This window comes from Ostrinia furnacalis, unplaced genomic scaffold (assembly GCF_004193835.3).
Source record: "Ostrinia furnacalis isolate ACB-3 unplaced genomic scaffold, ASM419383v2 OfSCF1862, whole genome shotgun sequence".
NCBI classification, from domain to species: Eukaryota; Metazoa; Arthropoda; class Insecta; order Lepidoptera; family Crambidae; genus Ostrinia; species Ostrinia furnacalis.
The window spans coordinates 1,080,165-1,107,836 of NW_021132101.1; the positions used below are offsets into that span (position 1 = coordinate 1,080,165).

General features: G+C 36.3%; 1 protein-coding gene across 1 annotated transcript; it reads left to right on the forward strand.

The window, feature by feature from the left end:
- Positions 1–3,303: 3,303 nt before the first annotated feature.
- LOC114353930 (synaptic vesicle glycoprotein 2C-like) lies at positions 3,304–26,391 on the forward strand. The gene is made up of 16 exons (XM_028306121.1): positions 3,304–3,375; positions 3,912–4,093; positions 4,640–4,824; positions 5,827–6,002; positions 6,473–6,644; positions 7,088–7,362; positions 8,303–8,430; positions 15,407–15,637; positions 16,031–16,193; positions 17,547–17,728; positions 18,576–18,760; positions 19,556–19,728; positions 20,842–20,995; positions 23,454–23,728; positions 25,502–25,629; positions 26,156–26,391. The coding sequence occupies exons 1-16, from the start codon at positions 3,341–3,343 to the stop codon at positions 26,209–26,211; spliced, it is 2,700 nt and encodes an 899-aa protein (XP_028161922.1). The 5' UTR covers positions 3,304–3,340; the 3' UTR covers positions 26,212–26,391.
- The last annotated feature ends 1,281 nt before the right edge of the window (positions 26,392–27,672 follow it).

The following is a 27,672-nucleotide window of genomic DNA, read 5'->3' on the forward strand; positions in this document are numbered from 1 at the left end:
TAATTGCCCACATCAAAGCACAGTAATTGCCCAGTGTCTTAAAACAAAATAATCAATTTCAAAATGACAAAATAGGCTTTAAACAAACAAAACAAAACATTAAACTTAAATTCTAGTAGTAGTCTTCAAAATTTCAAAATAAATTGCGTTTGGCCTTATTAACTATTTAGTTATCAAATATTTCTTGAGCTAATGATAATGAGTCAGAATCGGTAGAGACAGAATCATCTACTTCAAAACATAGATGACGCAAAAATTTGAATTTTATATGTAAATTTTATATGTATTTATTTTTTTATCTTTTTTCATATCAGTTCAAGTGGTGCTCAGAATGTTCAATTAGCTGTTGGTTATTCTTCCCTAAAGTCGTATCTATTTCCTTAGAATTAACATTTTCACTAGTAGATTTAACGTAGGATTTTCATTTTTTGTATTTGCGTTTGAATTTTTATCAATTTTTTCAAGCCAAACCATATTTTTCAGCAATTTATCTTGTAGATAAATTGTTGGATACATCTTGTACAGCTTCGATCGCTTTTTGCAAATTTTCTATGCTATATTGAGCTTTTGGAGTCTTTGGCATACTGAAAATGAAACATTAAAAGCCAGTTCAATATTAATTATGCCTGTAAATTGCAAAACAAGTCTAGCAATGAGCAACTTAAACACTGCTACTGCATGGTGGCAACACTCTAATAATAATTGCCCTGGGCAATAACTATACATTAGCATATGGCAATAACTGAAATGATGGTGGGCAATAACTAAAAATATACAGATTTACGTGCAGTGATTACCCACCGTTAAAATGACCGTTAGAAATCAAATTTTATCAGTTATTTTTATTGATAATGGAGAAAACACTTATAATTTCATCATAACTATACACCATTCGTTGAATATTAAATAACTTGCAAAAAAAATTAACCTCTAAGCAAGTAATTCCTTAGTAAAATTGTTAGTCTTTACCTGTTTGGGTAACATTTTCACCCGTCTTGACAAAATCCGCCATAACTGCTTTTTTTTTTAGTGTTTCATATTGTAAATTTTAAATCTACTGTACATTGATCTCGGAGCCATCTAATTAGTAAATTCAAATCTAACTAAAGTGATTCAAAGTCAGCACCTGACAATATTATTCTTAAAGCGGGCAATCACTACCAGTGGGCAATCACTCTCTGGTTTACCCTAATATCTAGTTTATACAAAAGCATTGGTAAGTAAGGAAACTATAAATATAATTATTGTTAAGATAAATAAATAAGATGAAGGCCAAATAAAATAAAATGTTAGGTTCGAAATTCACATATTGTGGTTTTTTTCTATAAAATGAATTTATTGATATCTATGGCGCCTTTTCTGGCATTGCTGAAGTTTCTAGAAGATAGAGCATTCATTCAAGTATAAGCATTAAGACAAGAGATACGAGAGAGCAAAGCAGAAGAGATGTGTCCTGACGATGATCAAGTAATGTTAGGGTCCTAACGAATATTAGTAGAAATGAATGAAATAGCGGACTGTATAAAAATAGGTGCTGTATTCTCGCCAGCCTAATTTACAATTGATTATCTAGGATACGCGGTAATCGTGCGTCGACGGTGGTGTCCAAAGGCGAGTGTGTCAGTGTGTGAGCCGAGCGCAGCCGATGATGACGCTGTCGGCCCGAGGTGACGTTAGTCATCGTACGCCGCCCGCACGTCTCCTCCCGCGCGTTGTTGGCTTCCCAACAAGTAATTTTATTAATATTTACAGAATCAAAAAGAAGACAGAATGACAGAAGTAGAGAAAGCGCTCAAACAATGTGGGTTTGGACTATTCCACGTTCGCTTGCTGACCACCTCTTTTTTAGGGATGCTGAGTATAATATTCGTCAGCAGCACCACTGCCTTTCTGCTGCCTGATGCTGAATGCGATCTCAAGATGGATCTGGCTCAGAAAGGGCTCTTGACTGCTATTCCTTTTATTGGTAAGAACACTCGTACACAGGGTGGAATTTTGTAATGCCACCTGGAGGGAAAGTACTCTTAATATTGTAGATAGATTTTTTTCACAAAGAAAACATTTCTATATTTTTGAAAAGAAATAGAACTGCATTTTAAAATTTCCAAAAATTTGCTTGCCACACCCGGGGATCGAACCAACTAAAATCTGTTAAAAATTACACCCTGTGTTTTTATTACCTCGATCGTTAGGGTTAAGTACAAGGATGAAATCTCTCTAACAAACTTAATAAATCAAAATTAAATGAAAGGAAAACCATAAAATCTTAAATTATTTTAATTATGTACAGAAAATTGTATGGTATGGTAGTGAATTTTCGATTTTTTTTCGAAACTCTTTGAATGCAGTTCTCTTTCTTTTAAAAAATAAAGGAATGTTTTCTTTCAGTAAAATTTTCTATCTACAGTATTAAGAGTACTTTCCCTCCAGGTGGCATTACAAAATTCCACCCTGTATGCCTGTATTTTATAACCTACGACAGGGAAGTTCTCACCTGATGATATGTGATGATCGGGCAAAGCAAGCAATCCTCAAGCACAGGAGAAGTTCCTCCTAGGAGTAAACTCAGAACACTGATAGTCGAACTGAATAGCCACTGGTGGTGGAAAACATCTGACATTACTCGTAGCTTATCTGATTTTTTTAAAGAATACTCGTATCTTTTTTTTATTAATTACACGAATTAATTCCACCAGCCCCCTTCCATCATCAAGGAACCAGACGCAGGTTAGCGTACCATCCCTATATTGTTGACATTCCACCAGCTCGCACTAAGCGTTTCGATGACTTTTTTATAATGCGAACAGCTAGGGACTGAAATTCGTTACCTGCTGCTGTCTTTCCCGAAAACTATAATCCGGGCCTTTTCAAGGCGAGAGTGAATAGGCACTTACAGGGCAGATATGTACCATCCTAGACTGCATCCCACTTAACATCAGGTGCGATTGTGGTCAAATACCTGCCTTGTAATGCATAAAAAAAATAATCTGTAGGTAATTTGTATTGCACAAAATACTAATAGTCACGGTAGCCCTTCATAGTAAGTTATGCTTGTGGACCCACTAGTAGGGTCATCACAATGTCAAGCGGCGGCGGGGTTCGTTCAACGTTCCTCGTAAGTCAAATCGGCCTCTACGACCCCTTCACCGCTCGGCTATTGTAATTATGTGAAGTTGCAACACGATGACAAATGATGACGTCATTATTTTCAGGCATGGCCCTCACGTCAATATTCACTAGTTTCCTCTCAGATGCATTTGGGAGGAAGCAGTCTATCCTCACGGGACTTGGAGGGATGTTCATATTCACGTGTATATCAGCGTCCAGCCAGTCGTACGAGATGTTGCTGACTTCGAAATTCTTCGAAGGTGTTCTGTGAGTATTTCAGATTTTATTTCGTTGTCGTTTTTAGTAAATTTAGAGATAAACTTTGGGCCTTTTCAAGGTGAGAGTAAATAGACACTTAGAAAAAAAGAAAAGAAATAAAGAAAATAACTTTACTTTGGCAACAAACTCAGGCAACAAAAGACATACACAAAATGAACAAAGTTGCCAAAAAAGGTAACATCTTGACATTGTAACTGCCAAGACACTGATTTTCAGTGGGTGGTTTCACTTACAGGGCAGATGTATCATCCTAGACTGCAAGATGCTATTGCGGTCAAATAAGTACCTGCCTTGTTCTGCCTGAAAAAAACTGCATTTTTTAAAGTGCTTCACATATATTTTATTGTTTTTTGATTCAAATGGAGGATATTTTGACCTATACTCCCCACGCTGACCAGACGGGTTGGGGAGGACTGACGTTGCATTTGTCCCTTAGTCGTCATCGTCTCTTACGACATCCACTGAAAAAGGGGGTCCTATTCTACCATGCCAGAACCACACAATCTGTGTATTATTTATTTCAGATACTCAACATACTTATGTTCATCTATATCTCTGGTTTCGGAGTTTTGTCATAGCGGTATAAGAGACCAAGTGCTGCTATTCAACAACATGCAGTCAAGTTTGGGAATGGTCGTGCTATCTGCTATGTCGTGGGCCATTTTGTTAAACGAATGGAAATACACTTTCTTTGGAGGACGGTTTGGTAAGTTAAATTTTATTAAAGCTTCAGTTAGCTGTAAAAAGCTGGTATAGAGATAGTTTGGGATCCATGGAAAAATATACATTTTGAAGGGGGAACGGACATAACATAGAGCAGGTGTGGCCAACCGCGAACCGTGATCGCGAATACGAGTCCAGTCGATCGTGGCAAAGCAAAAAATACTACATCATTGTATGTAATGTAAGTGATAGATCGCCCAGGGTTTCGTTAGTAAACAGTAGATCTTATATCTAATCAAGTTGGCCACCCCTGATGTAGAGTCTTCCTGTAATAGAAAAAAATCACCCAGTTGCGCAGGCGAAACCACGAGCAAACTAAGCAAAGCTTGTACTGTGGCAACCAAAAAACTGGAGTAATAATAATTTAACTGTCTTTTCGCGGCGTGCACCTTGGACCTACAGTATTCTTATGGACAAGTTAGTGTTGGTTGTGTAATTACTTAAACTGTCTACATAAAGTTTAATTGTATACAACTGTTTGTTGTCCTTAATAAAATAAAATAATTTTAGACGATTTAATTTGTTTCAGTCCTCCACACATGGAACATTTATTTGTACGCCATGTCACTTTTCACACTGACGGCCTTTATAATGTTCATATTTGTGCCGGAGAGCCCTCATTATCTTATATCTCAAAACAAATACGCAGAGGTCAGAGACGTATTAACTAGAATCTACAGAGAGAACCATAGAAACAGTGGGGATAAGTTTCCAGTAAGTAAATAAAATAACCTGGCCTGGCCTGGATACGGGCAGCGAAGGACCGTTCATTATGGAAAACCTTGGGGGAGGCCTTTGTCCAACAGTGGACGTCATTTGGCTGAAACGACGACGTCGACGAAATAAATTAACGGACTGGATGCAGGCCGCTACCAATCGATCAAGATGGAAAGCATTGAGGGAGGCCTATGTTCAGAAGTGGACGTCCTGTGACTGAAATGATGATGATGATGATGAAATAAAATGATCCTATAAGTTTCATCATTTCGTCCAAAAAGGGCAAAGGTATTCCATGGATTTTCACAAAGACCTTGCGCTACACTCATCCATGTGCTTCCCGCGACCACTAGATCATCGGTCTACTAAGTGAGAGGTCTACCTTTAGGGTAGCGATTATGGAAAAACTCCATGATATGAGTCAGATTACCTCATAAAGGAAGCAGGAAGGCGCTGGATGTAGGCCGCTGTCAACAAGCCAATCTGAAAATCATCGAGGGAGGCTTATGTTCAGCAGTGGACGTCCTGTGGTTGAGTCTAATTTAGATTATCTTTTACTTGTTGTTGTAAAGGAGTGTATTACAACAGCAATATGAAAAATTAGCTTAGGTATGCTTTCATTTTTACGAAAACAGACAAAGCCTTTGTTGTCTTTGTTTCGTCAATACCATAGATTTAAACTATTAGCGCCCTCTAGCCTAAAGTATGTAATACTGTGTATATTTTAAATAAACAGTGTACCTACCATGAGTTTACGTTAGGTGTGCTCGCTAGCGACTGCGTAAAAAAATGACATTTAAATGTATGACATATTATGCAGCGCCCCTAGTGGCTACTTTCAAGAAATAAAATCTTCATAGAATTTTTTGACGTATTCGCTAGCGAGCTCACCTAACGTAAACTCATGGTAGGCACACAGTTAGTTCTTGTCTGTGACTCAAGCGTTTAATTTACTAGAGCCTTGCATTCACTTATAATTTAATCTTTACCCCTTTTCAGTTCAAAGATTTATGGAAAGATACAATAACGAATCAAGAAACGAAACTAAAGACACCAAATATATCATTTGCTAACAAACTGGTTGTTAGTCTTCACAAAGTGAAGCTTATATTTAAAAAGCCCCTTGTGTTTTACCTTATTACTATGATTGGAATCAACAGTGCGATGTTGATAATGTAAGTACATAACATACTTTTTATAGTACATTTTTGTTGCATACTCGACTTTATTACAATTGCATTTATGACTTCAGTGTAAAGCTCGACATGACGCCGTCTTTACCATTACCTTTTCTACATAATAACAAAGTTTTGTGAGGATGGATAGATATTCGCCCCTCTTTCACGCAAAAAATTGTGTGCACATAAATGAAACTTTATTAGAGGGTTATTAATTTATTAATAATAACATCAGAATAAGGACATATAATAGCCCAATGATGTCGGACGGGCGCAATAGTGATCCAAAGAAAGCGGGTTCGAACCTCTATTGGACTATTTGGTGAAACCACTCGTAACACAAGCATATTTAGTTTACCACGAGGGGTTATTACTTAAATAAAACATTAATTATTAATTAAATAAACATTTAGTACTTAAATAGCATTGTATCGTAAGTACTAAATTATTGTGTCATTCCTTTTTAGCTACGATGTTTTGAGACTTTGGTTGCCTCAAATATGGACTATAATTGAACATACCAGCTTTGAGACCGACGATGGACAAACTAGAGACATTTGTCAACTGTTGGACTGCTATAATAATAATATGACGATAACTGAGATTGATATTAAAAATACTACCACTGAATGTATTCCAGTAAGTAATCATAGAACCTATTACAAATAAATAAATGTTATAAAGTTAACTTTATTAAAGTTAATACTATCCTAATTTTAATGTAGCGCTGTTTGTTACATTCGATAGCTTATTGACACAATTTCCAAAATTATATTTGAAAATAAACTGGTATTTCGTTAAAAGAAAATCATATTTTAGGAACACGTAAACTCTCTCAATGACTGATTAAAAATCCCAAATTGAATGACTATATACCTACTAAACACACTAATAAAGACATACTGCTAATTAAAATTGCCATTAAAAACAATGTAGGTACAAAAATTACCGTTCATCCGAAGCTGAGCGTGATTTTTACGAAATATGGCCTGTATAAAAATTACAGACAACAATTTAACAAAAATCTTATATTTTTCCTAAATAAATAAAACCCATTGAAGCCTCAAACTCATTTGTTTCAGAACAAAAGTGGATACCAGACGTATTTACTAAATATGATGGTGAATGGGGCGTCCTGCATATCATTAATTTTGTCCAGTATACTGGTCAAAAGATTGGGCAAGAAGATATTGATAATCACAGCGTCAGTGCTAGCTTTTGTCACCCTTATAGTTTTGAGATGGGCCAGTTCCAAAATTGCAGTAATAGTACTGCTTACTACAGTCATTTCGGTGTCCAGTGCACTGGTAAATTTAAACAGGATCATGGTGGTTGAATATTTTCCAACATCATCAAGGTATGTAGGACTATTTGACTAACAGCACTCACTGCATGAACAGCTTGAGCAGTTAGCCAATGATAAACAAAAGTACACGGATCGCTCTTACAGTCATAGTCCATTGAAAAGACAATGCCGGAAATTGGCGTCTTTTTTTTTTCACGCGGCCATCGACCAAACTTTGTTTTTTGATTACAAAATAGTGTAACAAACCAAATTTACTATGACATGTATACCTCTAAACTCAGTCTGAACTGAGTTACGAGCATTACAAGTTTGATGATTTTCATACTAGATTTGCTTTTTGCGCGCAAAGTTTTGTAAGAAATTGCAACAAAATAGTGAGATTGTATGTATAAACAAACAATACCATCCATTAAAGGCTCCAGACATCAGTATGGAGCAGAATCAGCGCAATAAAAAAATAGCGCAATATTTTGTTGCAAGTTCTTACAAAACTTGCGCACAAAAAGCAAATCTAGTATGAAAATCATCAAACTTCTAATGCTCGTAACTCAGTTCAGACTGAGTTTAGAGGTATACATGTCATAGTAAGTTTGGTTTATTACACTATTTTGTAATCAAAAAACAAAGTTTGGTCGATGGCCGCGCGAAAAAAAAAAGACGCCACTTTCCATACAAAATCTGGCATTGCCATTTCACCATGCTGCCAACCTCCAGTAGCAGTCACAACTACTCGAGCGGTTCCATGTTATGTTACTCAGAAAGTAAAGAAATTAAAATAGCTGTAATTTTTAATAGTAGGTATAAAATGTTTTATTCCGGTGGATTTGTCGATAAAATTGATCATATTACTGCGCCCTAACGGGTCGGACACTGGTGACCGGATACACTGTATATTTACGGTTATCTATATACCTATATTATATACTTTTTGTTGGAAAACTCGTTGTTTTGAAATAGAATTTTCTTCAAAAAGACGTTCAAACTTTTCCAGAACCTTGGCAGTGGCTACAATGATGATTTTTGGTCGAATGGGTACATTGTCAGGCAATATTGGGTTCCCTATATTGCTTAAAATTGACAGTACTTTACCATTTTACGTAATGGACGCCGTTATGTTTGGTAAGTACCTACCTAATACAATATTCAACTTAAGTACGTTACGAAAATTAGAATTGTTAACTAAAAAAGATCTGTTTTGATTAAATTAAGCTTCAAAATACCAACTTAATACAATTTTACTTTACGGTGATTGATTATTATATTATGATTACGGTGAAGGTTTCAGAGTCTAGATTCGAGGTACGCGGGTTCGATCCCCGCCTGACTGTTGTGGTTAACCCGCTCGTGACACAATAATATTTTTATAATACCATAAGATGTTAACGGGGTTATTAATATTCTTTAAAATTCGTAACTAAAATCATCACATAATATGTACTTTATTAAACACGAACGTACAAGTAAATAAAGTTATAAAGTACTCCGCAAATAGTCTTTTAAAAAGCGCTTTTGCAAAAGCACAACGTTCGAAGGTTCACAAATATCCAGCTTTACTTCTAGTGGACGCTGACGTGTAGTCGAACAACTATACAAAAGAAAAAGAGCAAATAAACTAGCGCCACCAGTGTGCCTACCATGAGTTTACGTTAGGTGAGCTCGCTAGCGAATATGTCAAAAAATTCTATGAAGATTTTATTTCTTGAAAGTAGCCACTCGGGGCGCTGCACAATATGTCATACCTACATTTAAATGTCATTTTTTTACGCAGTCGCTAGCGAGCACACCTAACGTAAACTCATGGTAGGCACACTGATGCAAAACTGTTCGATATCACTCGAGATAGCGATTGCTCGATTTTTTTTATAAAACTTTTAATGTAGGGTTGATAATACTTCAAATTATACTGCAAGCTGCTAGTTGAAGATTAATTTTCATTGCAAAATAGCATCTAACATAAGTTTATAAGATGTCACGGTGTTTACTTTGAATCATGATCTTAACTTGTATTTCTACTTGCATGAATATTTGGAAACCTTTAAAATATCGTGTAATGAAATAACACTTTTAACTGGAGGCATGTTTTATTTTTTATTATATACTAGCTTATAAAACTTTATCGCGCGCATCCCTGTTTCAAAAACCGGGATAGAAACTATCCTATGTCCTTTCCCCCCGGGACTCAAACTATGCCAAATTTCATCAAAATCGGTTTAGTGGTTTAGGCGTGAAAGCAAGACAGACAGACAGACAGAGTTACTTTCGCATTTATAATATCAGTATAGATTTTTCATTCCTATTACAATTTTGTCCATCAATTGAGAAGTGCATCGATATTTGAACTGACTATAGTTATCGATGTACCGATTGACTAAAGTTCAAAACCAACACTAGTTCTCGTTCAGTCCGACGCAAAACGTGAAAATAATAACGTTTTCCGCGGAAAAACTGCAGTTCCCACGGCTTTTTCGTTCAACCTTTTACGCGTACTCCCCGAAATGCGTTCCATTCAGTGCACAATGGAGATGAAATGAGTAGCTCACTTGTTATCTACAGCTATATTCATACATGGAATGGAGGCCGCGTACCGGAAAATGCAGCGTGGGACGTCCACCCACAAGGTGGACCGACGACCTGATAAAGGTAGCAGGAAGGCGCTGGATGCAGGCCGCTACCAACCGTGCGATGTAGAAGTCATTGGGGGAGGCCTATGTTCAGCAGTGGACGTCCTGTGGCTGAAAATAGATGATGATATTCATACAAGTCATAGTACAAGTAATGATGCGTACCTTTATTATAGTGAGGCTATTTTACTAGGTACATGAAAAACATCTACAAGTTACAACAAGATAAGCTTTAAGTTTTTACCTTCAAAATTGATACAACCTTACAGCGTCTATTTTAGTACAAATATTTAGTAAAAAGTTTTCTAAGTAACAATAATCAAAAAACAGCTATTCTTCCTAAAATATAATGTTGATTTTTTTGTGTCTGATTTCTGAATTTATCACTGAAATAGCCGAACTGATTTTGGCGGAACTTTCACTGAAAGACAGCTGATTGAATTAATTGAAATAGGTTTTAACGCGATTAATTCAATTATGCAACGCGAAAGTTTAAAATCAACTATTGCAAACAGATAGCTGATGTCATAAAGAGTAGCATCAATTCTGCAGGCTATGTCAGTCACTCTGGTTCTCCTACGGATCTCCTCATTTCTGATTCGATCACGCAGGGAAACTCCGAGCATAGCACGCTCCTCGCCCTAAGCATAGCATCAATTCGGTTTTTTTACGCAAAAAAGTAAACAAGCAACGTGTCAGACCTAGGACACCCTAGGAATACTTTCCAACTCAAAAGTCGACGATTCGGGTTTGGTGTTTATACAGCATTAGCTTTAAATATTCAAGAAAACAGAACTCACTGCATCCACTCATAGTATGCTCACCCCCACTTCCAGTTAGGAACTGTTTCGTCCATTAAAGATATTGGCTGGTCGATCAAAAAAAGGTTGACAGTCCCTGATTTATTGTCCTCGCTTACGACGCCTCCTAATGTTTTTTACAAAGTAGGATTGATCTTCGGGATATTCTCCAATGAATATAGTGGTAATACTACAAATTCATACATGCCCAATGGTGTATCTTTAAGCTAGGATTAAGCTTTTTTTTTCTTTTTTTTTACCACAATCGCACCTGATGTTAAGTGGGATGCAGTCTAGGATGGTACATAAATTTGCCATGCAAGTGCCTATTCACTCTCGCCTTGAAAATACCCGGATTATAGTCTTCGGGAAAGACAGCAGCAGGCTGTAGCTGCAGCTATAGTTTAGGCTACTACTTTTTTTAAAATTTCTCAATGCTGTGCGGTTTGCTTATTTTACTAGGGTCAAGTAAAGATATTTCATTTTAATAAAATGCAAATAACCATGATATTAGATAAAGTATTAATGAATTGATATCCCCCCGCTAACCTTGAGTTTCAGTAAGATATGACAGACAATTCACGAAAACTTCTTGAGAGAATATTAAGTAATTCACGTTGCACTCTTTTCTTTGCCTTTCTTATACCCGTATTCATAAACGATGCTTGCTTAAGTGAAACAGCAAATCGAACGCACAGCGTTGATTATAGCTCCTGTGGTTCGTGTGTGACCCTGTTCGTCCACGCGCCCTGTGAGACCTCATAGTAATGTTTGTGAATACGGGCGTTATGCACTTTTATGACACTTCATGGTTGGATAAATCTACCATTAATAGGTACACTTACGTACACCCAAAAATGCTCAATAAGACACTTCATACCTGACAGGATCCCTATTATATTAACCTAGGATTTTTAGCTATTTTCAAATATATTACCCGGGCAACATGAAAAGCATTGGGGGAGGCCTATGTTCAGCAGTGGACGTCCTATGGCTGAGATGATGATGATGATGATGACTAGTCATTATGTATTGTTGTAATTTTAATTGTATACACTAATGGCTACTCTTCCAAGTTTGCGGACTATCTGTAATTTTACACTCTCGTCAGAGTATCAAGTTTAAGTTAAGATTTAAAAGCTAAACTAACCTAGATAGGAGAATAATTTCAAAGTAGGTTATACCTAAGCATGTATACCGGTTTTTGACAGAAAAAAATTTCACGCGGGCGAAACCACAGACGGAAAGCTAGTTCTTACTAAGTTCTTAAAAGAGGCTCTTAATATTTCTTAATGTACATCAAATTCAACAGATTTAATTAAAAAGCCATGATCAAAAGTAATGCAAACATTAACGATGTCATAATTTGTCTAAATTATCATTTTCAGGTGTCATTATGCTGTCGTTACTTCTGCCGTCGACGAAGAAATGATTCGCAAATTGTCTTAATTATATCTTATTAAAGCCTACTTAAGTGTTTGATTTGTATTAAATGTTACTTATGAACATTTCTAAGCGATTTAGCGAGATGCAGCAAGCATTATTCGCTTCTTTGCCTCGCTGACACGTAGAATTATTTTAGAACAGTTAAGGTAAACGGCTACTAGTTCGTGATAGTACGTAAGTTCGTAAGTTTTTTTTCTAGCTCAAATAATAAGCAAATGGAATATTATTTATAAAAATTCTTTATTACTATAAAAAACTCTATTATTTAAGCTATCTAAAAAACCAAGTACCAACATTGTGGCGCCAAAAATGAGAGCAATACGAAGCTTCAAACTCTCAGAGAGCCAAAAACAGCCGTGCGGCGTGAAAATGTTGCTCTCACCGTAAGGTTAGCGCTCCAACTTCTTAAGCTTATAAAAAGGCGAAGAAACGTCCATTTGCATAAAACTTGTAATAGTGGTTTCATGTGTTCCTTGACAATTGATTTGGCTTAGAAAAAAGTTATATGAAAACGTAGAATTCCTTTAAAATTGCGATTAATTGAGTCACGAAATAGCGTACATATTATTTTTCGGGTGTCCCCTGTTTCGTGATACTACCGAATCAAGGATATTATGGATAATATTTTGATGCTTGGTTTTTAAATAATTATTTATGATAATTGAAATGTAAGTTATGAAACAAATAATGCATTTATTTAAGTTTCTCATGACCTAAATTCGGTATATGTTTCGTTCACTAGAATTTATATGACACGAGTTTGAAGTTCACATATATGACCAATTTTAAGATAAATTAGCATAAGTAGTACCAGCATAATTTTGGTTTTATTTCGATTTGTTTTATTTATCTTTGTTTATTTGTATTGTATATGGGATAGATAATAGTTAATTGACACATTTTGATAATAATCCATGAATTTTACTTGGGGAATGTGGAATAATCAGTATCACGAAACAAGGTACCGTATTATTGTTACTTTTTTCCCCCCCCTCCTCTACATTTCTAATGGGAATATAAGTATTTTCACTTATTGTTAGAAATAACAAATCAAAATTGTATTATACTAGACTCACATTATTTCTTATGAATATTTCAGGTAAGTGATATCGACAATTTCACATAATTATTTTATTCTAAATTTTTATTATCGTTTTTAAATTTATTAAACCCTTAATCATTATTAAAATATCCTAACTGGATGCATAAAACCTTATCCCGAAATAGGGGACATGAGTTCACGAACTTAGAAACAGAGCAAAATTTTGTCACGAAACAGGATCCAAACTAGAGGTCCGCAGAATAATTAATATAAAAAAAAGTTCAAACTATATAACTATAAATTGTGTATAATAACTTACTGTCAAAAGACCAAAGTTTAGCATACAAAAGCTTTCATACTGATATCATGCTTGGTTATTTTTAAATAAAATGTTAAAGTCGTAAGAGCCTTAATATACCGAAGTAGGGGGCACTTACCTTATATCAGTTAATTTTTGTTTATCAATAATGAGTATAAGTACTTCATAAATCACACTAATGTAATAAAAAATAAAGATTTTGTATGTTACATCATCATCATTTCAGCCACAGGACGTCCACTGCTGAAGCATAGGCCTCCCCCAATGACTTTCGTATCGCATGGTTGGTAGCGGCCTGCATCCAGCGCCTGCCTGCTACCTTTATCAGGTCGTCTGTACACCTTGTATTTATGAGACTACGGGACACACATGTATACGAACATTGTGATGCCTTTTCCCCGGAGTGAGTAATAGCAGGCCTGTTCGTCTCCGCGAGTTTACATCGAAAACAAAACACGCACGATGGCTCCCTACAGGATTACTATTCGACAAGGCCTCACATACGAGCGAACATTGACTCACGCACGCGTATTCTTGTGTATGATGGAAAAAATAAAGAAAATGGTGTACTAAAAATACTGTGCAGTATTTAACTGACTAAATAATAATAAAAACACAGAATGTACTTTTTTAAGTTGCCTGAAGAAACGGAGAGGTAAATAAGTAGATAATATTATTCATGATAATTCATGCTAAATCATGTATTTCCTCCGCCATTTTCTGCAGTTTGGCACCTCACGTCACATCATTTTACCGAAATCAGCCCTATAGCTTCGGCGCAGTACCGATCACTGACGTTTGTCAACAAAATGGTGCTTGACTCTTGAGACAAGCTAAATTACACCATATTTTTAATGACATTGAGCATACATTTTTTTAAATACCTTCGCGAAGTAAAACTTCTGTACGTAGTACTTATTATTATTCCGTGGTAATAGTTACACATGCTAATTAGTAGCACGAAAGCATGCCACAATGCATAAAAGTCCCTGGTAAATTAGAAAAATCTCGCTCCTGGAGACAAATTAATGACTCGATGACGATGATGAACTTTTCAACTTCAATCACAGACTTGAATCAAGTTTGAATCAAATTTTACAGCCTTTCCTTAACAGGCAGACCCTTTATTATCTCTTAAGACAAACAAACGAGCTATTATCATTGTCACTGTAAAATATCTCACCGGAATCAACAGTTTATCTCGAAACGTGTGACAACAAGCCTTGTGTGATTATAATGTGAATATTTAGTTAATTTCCTACTGTGTACAAGTACCTACTATGTGTGATGCAAGTTCAATCGAGTTTACAGGTAAGTAGGCTGTTTTGGAATTTAAACGCATTTTTTATTACTTTTTGAACACAAACTGCTTCAATTTTAGTTACAAATGTACAACATAATAAGATTAATTTAATTTATGAAGTCTCGTTCTGGCAGGATAGAATAGGATAGTCGTGGGGGCTATCCTAATTCTACCCTGCCGGGCTCTTTCCGTGGATATCGTAAGAGGTGACATAGCAAGTATACGAATATTAGGTCTTAGCAATCGTATGGCCAGCGTGGGGAGTGTAGGCCAGAGCCTCGATCTTAACGTGGAGAATTGGAGACTTAATGACGTGACGATTGCAACATCGAGCTATAACATTTAACAGTTTTTTATTATCAGTTTTCATTTATCTACAAGATTTGGTATTGTAAGTAATTAACAATGCAGTTTTCTCGAATGCTGGAAAGTTTCTGACTGGAGAAGTTTCATCATTTTTAACAATTAAATTATTATTTTTGAAATATTGATCTTTAATTAAATTTATTTAAGGTTTGTGTGCCAAAAAAATCCATCTTTATTTCTTTCCAAACATTTTTTTAGCAAAATGCGCTCCAGAAACAAAGCAGCTACGTCCAGTAGAGGAACTGGACCAAGCTCTAAAAGAATGCAAGTTCGGAAAGTTCCACCTGAGGCTTCTCCTCACGTCTCTCGTCAGGAACATTGCTGGGAACTTGGTCCATACCAGCACACCCTTCTTACTGACCAGTGCGGAATGCGACCTGAACATGGACTTGGTGGATAAAGGACTACTTAATGCTATGCCTTACGTTGGTGAGTATAAAAAACCTATTTTCTTTCACTATAATCATATTATTATGTTCTTTCTTTTTATTATCATCATCATCATCGTTTCAGCTACAAGATGTCCACCGGGTGCCAATAGGGCTTCACTAATAGTAGCCTCATTGGTATTTTTTAAACTTGAACAAATTGTTTTGAAATTCATCTCTTTAATGCAAATTGCTAGACATGACAAATATGTAATTAGTGTATTTTTATGTGAAAATATTTCCTTGCATTAACAATAAATGAACAAAACAGTGATTAATGAGTAGAATGGAGTGGAGGCCACGTGCTAGCTTGGGGTCATTGGACAAAATTCTACGTGCTCACGGACCAGGCTTTAGATATATCATTTTATATTTTACTTTTTATTCAATCCAGGAATGGCAATCTCGGCAGTGGGAGCAGGATTTCTAACCGACACATTTGGGAGAAAAAAATTCATCCTTTGCGGTTACTTTGGGATATTCGTTATGATGTCTATAGCTGGATGCAGTCAAACATATTCCATGTTGGTCATCGCAAAATTTTTTGAAGGATTTTTGTAAGTGCGTTTTTTTGTTACTTTTTTTTTCTCTACAGTCATGTACGTGCAGCGTAATTTTTGAGTGTCAGAGTATAATTTTTGTAGAAAAGTAGCTCCTATTATAGCTAAATAGTGCCAAAATGTGTATTTAAATATGCTGTTTGTGTCATATGTACATGATGGCAACACTGAAATGTCAGAAGAAAAATACAGTAGTTATAGACAGCGCTTGAGTTTAATTTAATTACTTTATTTACCTAACAATTAGTATTAATAGTACACCGATCATTAAAATACAAAACACTGTTGTCTGTTTAAGAGCAATTTATTGAGAATTGTGTGATGACATATTGGATATAAAATATTTTAGTTTATTTATGTGTAATTCTACCTTAAAATAGATTGTGCATTCGTTGTTCTTACCTGAAAAAGAAAAACATATCGATTAATCGCATTGTTTTCACAACATTTTCATAATTAAATAAACATTCAAAATAACTCGTGTATTCTGGATACATTGCAAATGTTATAAAATGCTCTAATTTATTAATGTCAAATAATTATAAGACCTGAACTACTATTTTAAGATTTTAATCTCGCTTTATGTAAATGGGCCGACTATGCCGTAGATAAGATAAGAACCGAGGAAGATAGGCTTATATTTGCTACAATGAATCAAAGGAAATTCTTGAAACACTTTATAAGTAGTAGTTAGTTATTTAGGTACACTAACAACACACCAAGAATAATAAAACAACTATGAATATTACTAAAGTAACCTTAGGATAGTATAGGCTGACAACTTTTGCCAATAAGTACATATTTAGCATTTAATACTCGCACGGTACTTTCTTTCGTTCGTTCATTTCAGCCAAATGACATCCACTGATCATCAATGATTTCTTCAACGACCGGTTTTGCGCTGCCCACTTCCAGGTATTTATTTATTTATTTATTTATTTAGAAACTCAACAGCTGTTTTACAATATTCATGTTAGTTTGATGAGCATTAAATCTAAGCCAATTAAAGAGTTTCCTAGCTGTTTAAATTAGTTCGTACATTATTACATTTTATCAGGTAATGAGTACCAATAAGCGCTGCATCCTCAACTATGCTTAAAAATAATAATCATGATTGAACATGCAGCGCTCAGGTTATACAATCTTAGTGTATGTATTTCCTATTATACCTACATATGTATTTCAGATCGTCGGTCTACCTAGTGAGAGCCTGGATGCGGGAAGCGCAGGACCGTTCATTGTGGAAAACCATGTTGGAGGCCTTTGTCCAGCAGTGAACGTCATTTGGCTGAAACTAATGAAATACAGTACACAGCAATTTAAGTTTTTATTTGCTGCTTTGTTTTTCAGATTCGGAATAGCTCACACCGCATCGGTGACTCTCATGTCAGAGTTCTGTCACCAAGGCATTCGGGACCAGATCATGCTGTGTCAGTTCTCTTTCGTCTCGCTCGCACAGGTGTCAATCGCCCTTATGTCGTGGGGGGTGCTTACGCAGGAGTGGCGGTATACGATATTCAATGGATACTTAGGTAGTTTTCTATCTATACAAAATTATCAAGCTGAAGAGTCTCTTTGTTTGGTTGAACGTGCAAATCTCAGAAACTATTGGTTTGATTAAAAAAAATGTATTGGATATCTCATTTATCAAGGATAGCTATATGCTATGTACCACTATGCTACGACCAATAGGAGTGGAGTATCAACGAAAATTGATCCAATAACGGGAAAAATATTCAAACGTTTTTCACTCGTACGAAGTCGCAGGCATAGCTTGTACCTTATAGATCTCAAATCGGATTATGGGACTGTTTGTAAATGAGGGGTCAAGTTAAATCTCAGGGTGTACACTGTACGTATTTTAATCAATTGAAAAATATTATTCCTCTGGAATTATTGAATAACATCGATGTCTACCTTCGAAATTAAATATTAACTTTATTTACAATAAACAGATTTTTTTTTAAACTAAGGCAAACTTAATGTCTACCTCAGTTTGTTAATATCATAAAACAGTAAAAACTAATAACAATTTAATTACTTTTTTCTGAAAACTTAAAACTCAACTCATTTGTTTTCGGTTTATCGTTAACTAGCTGACCCGGCGAACTTTGTTCCGCCTTAATGGCAATAAATAAGCAGACTTTATTTTTAATTTCGAACGGGATAAAAAGTATCCTATGTCCTTCTCCTGGCTCTAAACTACCTCCCTGACAATTTTCAGCTAAATCGGTTCAGCCGTTCTTGAGTTATAAGTGGAGTAACTAACACGACTTTCTTTTATATGTATAGATTTAATTATGAAGTCTAGGACACAAGACACAATCAGCTTCAAAGCAAGAATTTCAACCATGTTTATAATGTTGTTTGTTATTTCAGCGTTCAATACCTGGAACTTTTACCTAATAATAATGGCGCAATGGAGCTTCCTTGCTTGGCTTCTTCAGCTATTTATACCGGAAAGCCCGAAGTATTTACTCACACAACACAAATACGAGGAGGCTCGTGAAATTTTGATAACCATTTACAAAGAAAACACTGGGAAATCGGCGGAAACGTTTCAGGTACATTTGTTTATATTTAAAATTCATGGAAGCTACAAAAAGGTTTAATAAAGATGCGTAAATGGCGAAGGTGACTATGGACCGGAAGACTTACGCCCGTATTCACAAACGTTACTATGAGGCCCACAGTGCGCGTAGCCGCACAGCGTGACCCACGAACCAATCACAGAGCTCTACGTTCTTCTTCTTCCTTCAACGCTGTGCGTTCGATTTGCTGCTTCAGGTAAGTAAGCATCCGAGTGTTAATGTGGCAGGAAGTACCTGGATGTGGGCAGCGTAGGACCGGTTGTTAAGAAAATCCTTGGGGAAGACCTTTGTTCAGCTGTTACCGTCATTTGGAAGAACGAACGGACTGTGTTTGTAGTTACTTACAGCAATAACAATCTTTAGTAGCAATAAAGAACAGTTTAAAATTATGAATGCATACTTCACAGTAATGGTTCTATGAAAAAGTATTACGTTTAACGAAACGGATGTTATTAAAATGCATTTAAAACGAAACACTTATTTCTTTAGCTTTAATGAAATATTATACATGCTAAGGTGTTAGCCTAGGCGCAGACCATCGACTTTTAGTTGACCGATAGTTGGGCCCGATTCTAATTTGTATGAAGAATCGGCCGATTCAATGTACACTTACATTACTTACACTTATGTAAGTGTACATTGTGTGGAGATGTCTCCATACTGATTAAAAGCCCGACTAAACTATTGGCCAACTAAAAGTCGGTGGCCTGCGCTTAGGCTTAGGATGATGTCATATAAGTTTTAAACGCTATGAATATCTAATTTCAGTACGTCAATTTATGGAAAAACATGAAAAGAACAGAAGACGAGCCAAAACAACCAGTCTCAGGATTTAGTCACCATCTGGTGATGGGACTTCGAAACGTTAAGCTGAAATTTACGAAGCCCTTGGCCCTAAGGCTGACCCAGCTGTGTATGGCAAATGTGATGATTTTATCATTGTAAGTTATTATTTTACAAAGAAAAATAACCGTCAAACTCCGTAATTATGATTTAGTTAGCCCATGCGCAGACTAACGACTGTTAGTTGGCAGATAGTTGGACCCGATTCTAATTTGGATGAAGAATCGGCCGATACCGAATCGGTGTAATGTGCGCACTTTCATACATGTCTATACTGATTAACAGCCCGACCCAACTATCGGCCAACTAAAAGACGGTGGTCTGCGCCTAGGTTTAAGCTGATTTGTTTTTTTTTTCATGCAGAACAAGGCAGGTATTTGACCGCGACCGCATTAATGTGTACTTATACTAACTTTTTATCATGGTTTTGCTCGCGTGAATTATCGTGTGGGTATATATTGTACAAAAATCAGAATTTAAATTATACTATGTCTTTCTCGAGTCTAAAACTGAACTCTCAATACCAAATTTTATCTAGCTGGATTTGTGTCGTGAAAAAGCAAAACTCAGAAAGTGTTACAATCGCGCTTATAAATCACCTTTTCTCTTCCATTTCCAATAAAACTTCTATGTAGATATCGGGTTATTATAATACGTATATTCTCACAAACGGACTGTCAGCTGTTCCTACAAATTGATTAAACTCTGCCGAGGCTTATTTCCCTCAGGAACTTGCTCAAGAACTTCCCAGTTGAGAAATACAGGGCTGTCTTGACAGGAACGTTGTGACGTAATTCAAGGGAAATTTTACATTATGGGTCTAAATAGCCCGATTTATTTGACAGCGGGGTAAATAAGACAGGATGAGTTAAACTAGGCTATAGAACTAGTTTTTAGGAATTAGACGTTTTGGACACGTACCGTACAACGCTAGATAACGCGGGTTCCATACAAACAATACGAGTTTTAGGGTTCCGTACTAGAGGTCACTACGATAGACGACACGGGTTCAATCCCTGGACAGTAAAAAAAGTACAGGTACTTATAAACGTAACTGTTTAGGACTAATTCATTCCTTTACAAAAAAATGTGTTACAAACTTTGCTTTGTAAGGGACAGGGCAATTTAATGCATTTTCTGCTGCCAATAAGGTGTGGCATCGAGTAAAACAACAAATAATATTAATAATTTGATTATTTTACTTATTCCAGATACAATGTCCTCCGACTCTGGTTTCCCCAAATCTCGACAATCGTTGAACACTACTCAGACAAAGGGGCAGACCTGTGCGTCATGCTTGACTCGTATACTGAGGACCTGAAGACCAGGGCTGCCAACACAAATGGGTCTGACGTGTGCATACCGGTTAGTAAGATTATACCTAATAGCCTATACCACAGAATACATAATAGTAGCAACAGAAATTGCACTCCTTTGTGTAGGATCAGATGCCGACATTTTAACGGTAATAATAATAATGCAAAATATCCAACGCACATGGTGCATTCGAAATCGCACCTTACTACTATACTCACAAGAGCGCTTTTTTTGTGTTTAGAATTGATCTACGTCACCGCTCAAGCGTCAGGGTTGTATGAGCAAAGTAAAATAAATAAAAACTTAATTTTAAGAAACATTTATCTGGGGGCACGGCAGTGCCCCCGCCAAGTCGAGCGCGAAGCAAACACTGCCGTACCATCCTTTACTGGAACCATTTCGCCGCATTTTCAGGCCCCTATTTGAGAACCTCTGGATAAGACCAGAACGCAGAAATTTTCGTCATCTAGTAAGCTATAATCACATACTTTAAATCCAAAATTTCAAGTCTGTAGGTCATTTAGTTCCGAAGTTAAGCGAAAGCAAAGTTTCGCATTTACGACACTCACTCACTGATGATCATCAAAATAGAACTAGTACTTCCCATTAACTCAGAGGGCTGAAATTTGGTACAGAGTTAGGGTTTAATGGCCACATAAAGGGAAAACTATAAAAACTAGGAAAATCGAAGATCTGGAGTANGTACTATGGGTACTAGACAACGGATATAAACATAATTAAATACTTTTTTTTGTAAATACATACTTATTATACATAGAAAACACCCAGTCCAATACAAACAAATATGTTCATGCACACAAATGTTTGTACTGTTCGGGAATCGAACCCGCTACCTAGTACTAGGAATAGTAGTCCGTTTCGAACCACTACACCAAACGGCCGACAATATAAACCTAGCATTTAAATTCTCGCATAATATTGTATTTAATGCACGTTGAAATTTCTTCTCTCACTCTCTCTCATTTTAATTAAATTGTTATTTAATTTGAAATCTACCTAATCAATTTAATTTCAAAAACCACTTACAATAGTGTTAAAAATCTAGATTTATTATAGATTCAGTAAAATAATAATATTTTATGTAATAATATCAAATAAATGTAATTTTAAATATAGTTCCATATTTTACTGAATTTTACTAAATCAATATCAACTAAACACACTCTAGTCAAGTGTAAGTGGTGTAGTAGAAACTAATCGAGTATAGTTTGGAGATGACTTTTTTTACTAAGCTCCTCCAAACTATACACGATCAGTACGCAAAAATCGTGTATAGTTTGGAGTCACAGATTTACAAACAGGCACTACAAAATATACACGAGCAGTTTCCTATGGGTGCGTTCTGGCCATGTATAGAACGGAAAGACGCGTTGTGGACTGCCAACCATCTAAGTGATGGGAATGTATTACTTTGACGTTAAGTAAACCTAGTCTTGCATACCCTGTGGTGACAAAATTGACAGCAAATAGTCAACCTCGAGAGGTGACCACGGGCTGGAAGACGTAGTTAAGTGTGATCAGGCCTCCCCATTAGGTGGACCGATGATCTGGTGAAGATCACGGAAAGTACCTGGATGCAGGCAGCGAAGGATCGGTCGTTATGGAAATCCTTGGAGGAGGCCTTTGTTCAGCTGTGGACGTCATTTGGCTGAAAGGAATGAACGAACGATTAAAACAAAACTTTTAGTAACAATTCGTGCTCATTACATCAGCATTTTCCTCCGGCGATAACTGAACCGCAACTTCAGCTAGTCCATAAGTAGTCCAATACACAAGCTGTCAATCCTGTCGGCCGTTAATATGAAACTTACAACACCCAGTAACATTCAGTAGAAACTTTATCACAATACCTACTAGTAATCGCTCGCCCAAAGTAAATAGTTTTGACTAGTTCAACTAGTTCCCTTTCATTTGCCAAGACCCGATTAGTTCATTTGCTATCAGTTCCAATGTCTTATCAAAGTTCGGCCTTGAAGAGCTTTTTCGACAGTTTTATTAGGAAGTGGGCGGCCAAATTAAGTTATGGATTGTCTACAAGATCTTTGACAAATCGACTTAGTGTGTAAACTTGCTATCAAAGAAGTTTTGCAGACAGAAACACAGTACAATTTATAAATAACTAGATATTTCCCGCGTGAAATTTTGTCTTTGAAAGAAAAACGTTATCGCGCGCGTCTTTTTAAAAAACCTGGATAAAAACTATTTTATGTGTCCTTTCCTGGAACTCAAACTATTTCAACACCAATTTCATAAATAAATGATTCGGTGGTTTAGGCGTGAAAGCATATCAGACAGACAAATCTAGCGACACAAATCTCCATAGGCTTTTGATACTCTGTTATAATAATCAGGTAAATCAATTCTACTTCTTTAGCTACAAAAATCATTTTCCTACATAACTCCAACGCATTTTCGTTACCTAATTGTTCATCAACAACGCGAAATATTAAGAGATCAATATCAACTTTCATAAACTTATTTCCAGATAAAAAGCGGCCCTGAAACCTACATCAACAGCGTCATAATTGGTTTGGTCTGCTTTCTCCCGTACTGCATCAACGGGGTGCTGGTGAAACGACTTGGGAAGAAGCCCCTCTCCTTAGGCGGGGGTGTGATAGCCATTGGAGGAATCCTCGCCCTCCGATGGGCCAGTTCGAAGACGGCTGTGGTGTCACTCTTCTCAATAAGTGCTGCTGTTCTGCAGTCTATGACTACCAACAACTTTGTTTTCACGATGGAAATCTTCCCGACTTCTATAAGGTGAGCCAAAGTTAATCTTATGCATCAGTATAGCTACAAGCTTGGAGGCCTATGTTCAGCAGTGGACGTTCTGAGCTGTTCCTCTAAGCGCAACCATTTTGAAGCGCTCCTAAACGTTTCCTCGTAGCGCATCTATGTTTACGAAGTATGTTGTAAGATGAATAAAAAGTATCAGGGCAAAATAAGATAGTGCGCTTGAATAGGTACGCCTCAAAATTGGTGCACTTCGAGGAATACCTCAACGTTCTGTGGCTGAAATGATGATGATAATGACTGGCGAAGTTTGCCTCCAATATGTAGAGGTAACGTTGCTCAATGGCGTCGATGATTGCCAATTCGAGATTCCAGGAATGTTTGTTAGTTCCTCCTCTGCACATGAGAACATTACTTACCTATATTTATATTTTTTCTAGATAGGCTTATGTAGATTTTGTTGTCATTCAAAAAGACTGCCTGTGTTTTTAAAAAACTGTTTTAGTCTTTCTGTTTAAAAATAGTAAGATAAAGCATCGTTAAAAAACAACACAAACACTCAACTCTTGCAGAAATTCTTTCCATTTTCTTATAAATTATCCAGTCTGCATTTTATGAATATTTAAACTAAGTCGCCAGCAATACAACGAAGGCCAAGATGAATGGCTGAGCATATTTTTAGATCTTTTGTGACTCCACTATGCAACAAAAGACCTTTCTATTGGCTCTTTGTCTTAAGATACAGGTGGCTATACTGTGTATTTAGAGTTTTAATCAGTCCTCAGATCCTATTGTTTTTGATTCTCATTTAAGAAACAACGTTGTTTTGTTGAGTTTTCATCAATTCATGTTGTATTGTTTCATGTTAGAGGTAATTAAGTACATTCGTTGGTATTTTTTTGAACTTTAATTGATATTGATTACGGCTTTATTTTCGGATCAATGAAAGCACCTCCTACTCATGTATTAGTTATTTCGATACTGTTAAACTTTTTCTATTAATTAACGAATAATAGGCGTGTAGTGACGGCAGAGTAGAATACATTTGTCACCAACCCCTATTCTTCCCGCGGGTGTCGTAAGAGGCGACTTAGGGACTACACATCAAACAGAGAATGGGCAGCAGCGCTCTCTGAAAAACATCAATCTTTTAAACTGCGATCTCCAACCCGCCTGCCAAGCGTGGAGATTATGGCAAAACCCTCCACTATAGTGGAGGAGGCTCATAGTCCAGCAGTGGACTGTAAAGGGCTGTTGATGATGATGATGAATAGGTGTGTATTGATTTTCTTTTGTTGAACAATTATATTTTCAAAGGTATTTTAGTTCATCCTTCCTATAAAAATTTAATTGTTTTTTTTTATTGATTGAGACCTTTGTCCAGACGAAATTGATTAAGAATGGAAATGTGTCTGAGGTATTTTTGTAAAAAAAAATTGCTAAGACGAAGGATGATTAAGAAAACATTGGACAGAAAGGTTCTGGAATGTAGGTCATGTACAGAAACCATGGCATCGTTAGGATGTCTACCTGCAAGGTGGACAGATGACCTAAAGACTGTAGAAAGCTACTGGATGCAAGCCGCTTTCAACTGGCAAGTCACAAAATCGTTGGGAGACAAAATGTTCCGCAGACTTCTTAGTAAGGCTGAATATCATGATGATGATAATGATGCTAATAATGATGGTGACAATGACGATGATAAAGGTGATGATGGTGATCATGTTGATGATGGTGATGATGATAATGACTCTAATAATGATGATGATAATGATGATGATGTTGACACAATATTTTCAGAGCATTCGCGACCTCAATCGTCATGACGATGGGTCGCTTTGGCACACTGATTGGGAACGTGTCGTTTCCTGTGCTCCTCAATATGGGGTGCAGTGTACCCTTCTTCACGATGACGGGACTTATGGTTTGTAAGTATCAAGTTAACAACTCCAACTATGAGATTAAAAATAAATTTAGCTAAAAATAGAGAAACACGGGGCTCAATGTGACATTTTTTATTTCACTTACTTATGTAGGTACTCACGGCTTGACGTTTCGGCTGCTATGCTGCAGCCGTGGTCACAAGCAAACCCGTGTTTCTCTATTTTAACTCAAGTATTTTAGCGCAATGATGAATCTTTTAAAATTATACGTTATTTTGTGGAGAGTGAACATCTCCATTTGTCGTAAGAAAATTAGAGATTCAAAATTCCTACTGCGGTAAATAATAAGTTAACTGATCATTTTGTGAAGAAAAAAATTACGAATCTACATTGGTATTAAAAAGATTAGTATACTATTTAATGCACAAGCACATACAAAACTGTTTATAAGTTTACTTTTTTTTGGACGTTTTAAAAGCCACTTTATTGTAACAGACTTCGATTCGATGAGACTAAAGTATAATTTTTTTATGGATCAATTTCCTTTATCCACTGCCATTATTTGTTTCAGGTGTGGTAATAATATCCTGTTTCTTGCCAGGGAAAAAGAAACAGTGTATGCAATAACTGAGGACCAGAGTAGAGAACAATGCGGTATTTTAAGATATAGTCTGGTCGCTGATCACGTAGATTTTTGTCCATTGACCTCAAGCTACCCATCCTTATCGCTCGTATACTCACTGCGGGCGCCCGTCGCACAGTCGCGACAGCAATATAATTACGCGCGAGCGATAAGGATGGGTAGCTTGGGGTCATTGGACAAAAATCTACGTGCTCAGAGACCGGGCTTTAATACTACCGGTAACATCTGGTGTAATCATCTACTTGTTTTTAACAAAAATGTATAGTTTCATGAACTGGTGACTACATAGTGTAATTCAGACGCATTGTAAGTTTTAATCTCAAATATATTAGTATGTCTACGAGGCAGGGATGTATCCAGTTTATTGTAAATATATTTATTACAAATACATTTTGGATGATATTTTTTTGTCTATTGTTTTTCATTGAATTCCTAATTACTAAAGTAATTTTCGAGTACAGATTCATACTTTATTGTCTTATGACAAGGCCGTTATTAATTTATTTATTGGGCTATCAACATGAGATGCAGTAATAAACAAAATATTGTTATTAAGATAAAATATCAAAAATTTTACAAATCTTATATTTCCGCCATAAAAAAGTTTTTACAGTAGCTTTAGGAAATAGTTTGGTTTCAAGCAAGGCTACTTTAATTCCTAAGCAAACAAAATTTGGGCTGTATCAAAGGAAATTCCTAAAGGAGACTAGCTCAAGAACGAAACTTTGCAAAATATTTCGTAGTAGTTCTGTCGCAGAACGTTACAAAAGTAGCTACAGTCAGCATATTCATTGGGTGTATTTTATATAGACCTTTATAAACTAACCTAGAGTTTTTTTGTGCTGTTAGTAAGTATCTAAATACTAGAAATAGGGTAATGTGGTCTGTTTGCGTCCACCTCTCCATTTGCGTATAAACGACGGATTATGTTTGATTTTTTTTGCAGAACTCTTTTAAAGTTTATGCGAATAAGAGACACGACTAAAACTTCTTTTTGAATCGATTAAAAATTTTCATTGACTCGGAGAAATTTTTTTTGGACAGACATATTATAACAACAACAACCCCAACACTAGCTCCTGAACTAGAAAAGCAGCTTAACTCAAATTAAAAGAGGTTGCTCAAAACGTTAACATGCTCATTAATAAAACAACCGGTCTGTTTACCCAAAGCTCCTTACGTTGCTGACCGTAGCGAACTTTGAACAAATATTTTGAACCATTATGGAAGTAAAAGTCTGACCTTTACTCCGTTTAGGTTAAAACCTGCGGTCGCTGCGGTTAGCTGGAATACTTAGCGTAGATGACTTACATGTACAGACAACATAACAAGGTAAACTGTGAGATCTTATGTAGTTACAATAGGGGCGAGTTTGCAACGAAAATATGTAGTCTGAAGTGCTGTGACCTTTTGTGCACGGTGATAAAGAGGTTTATACGAGTAAG

Excerpts from the sequence above, each read along its gene's own strand:
- LOC114353930 (XM_028306121.1), top strand. The coding sequence starts at position 3,341 with ATGTTGCTGACTTCGAAATTCTTCGAAGGTGTTCT. Across the intron at positions 17,729-18,575 it reads GATATTCAATGGATACTTAG|CGTTCAATACCTGGAACTTT; the intron begins GTAGTTTTCTAT and ends TTGTTATTTCAG. Across the intron at positions 18,761-19,555 it reads AATCGGCGGAAACGTTTCAG|TACGTCAATTTATGGAAAAA; the intron begins GTACATTTGTTT and ends ATCTAATTTCAG.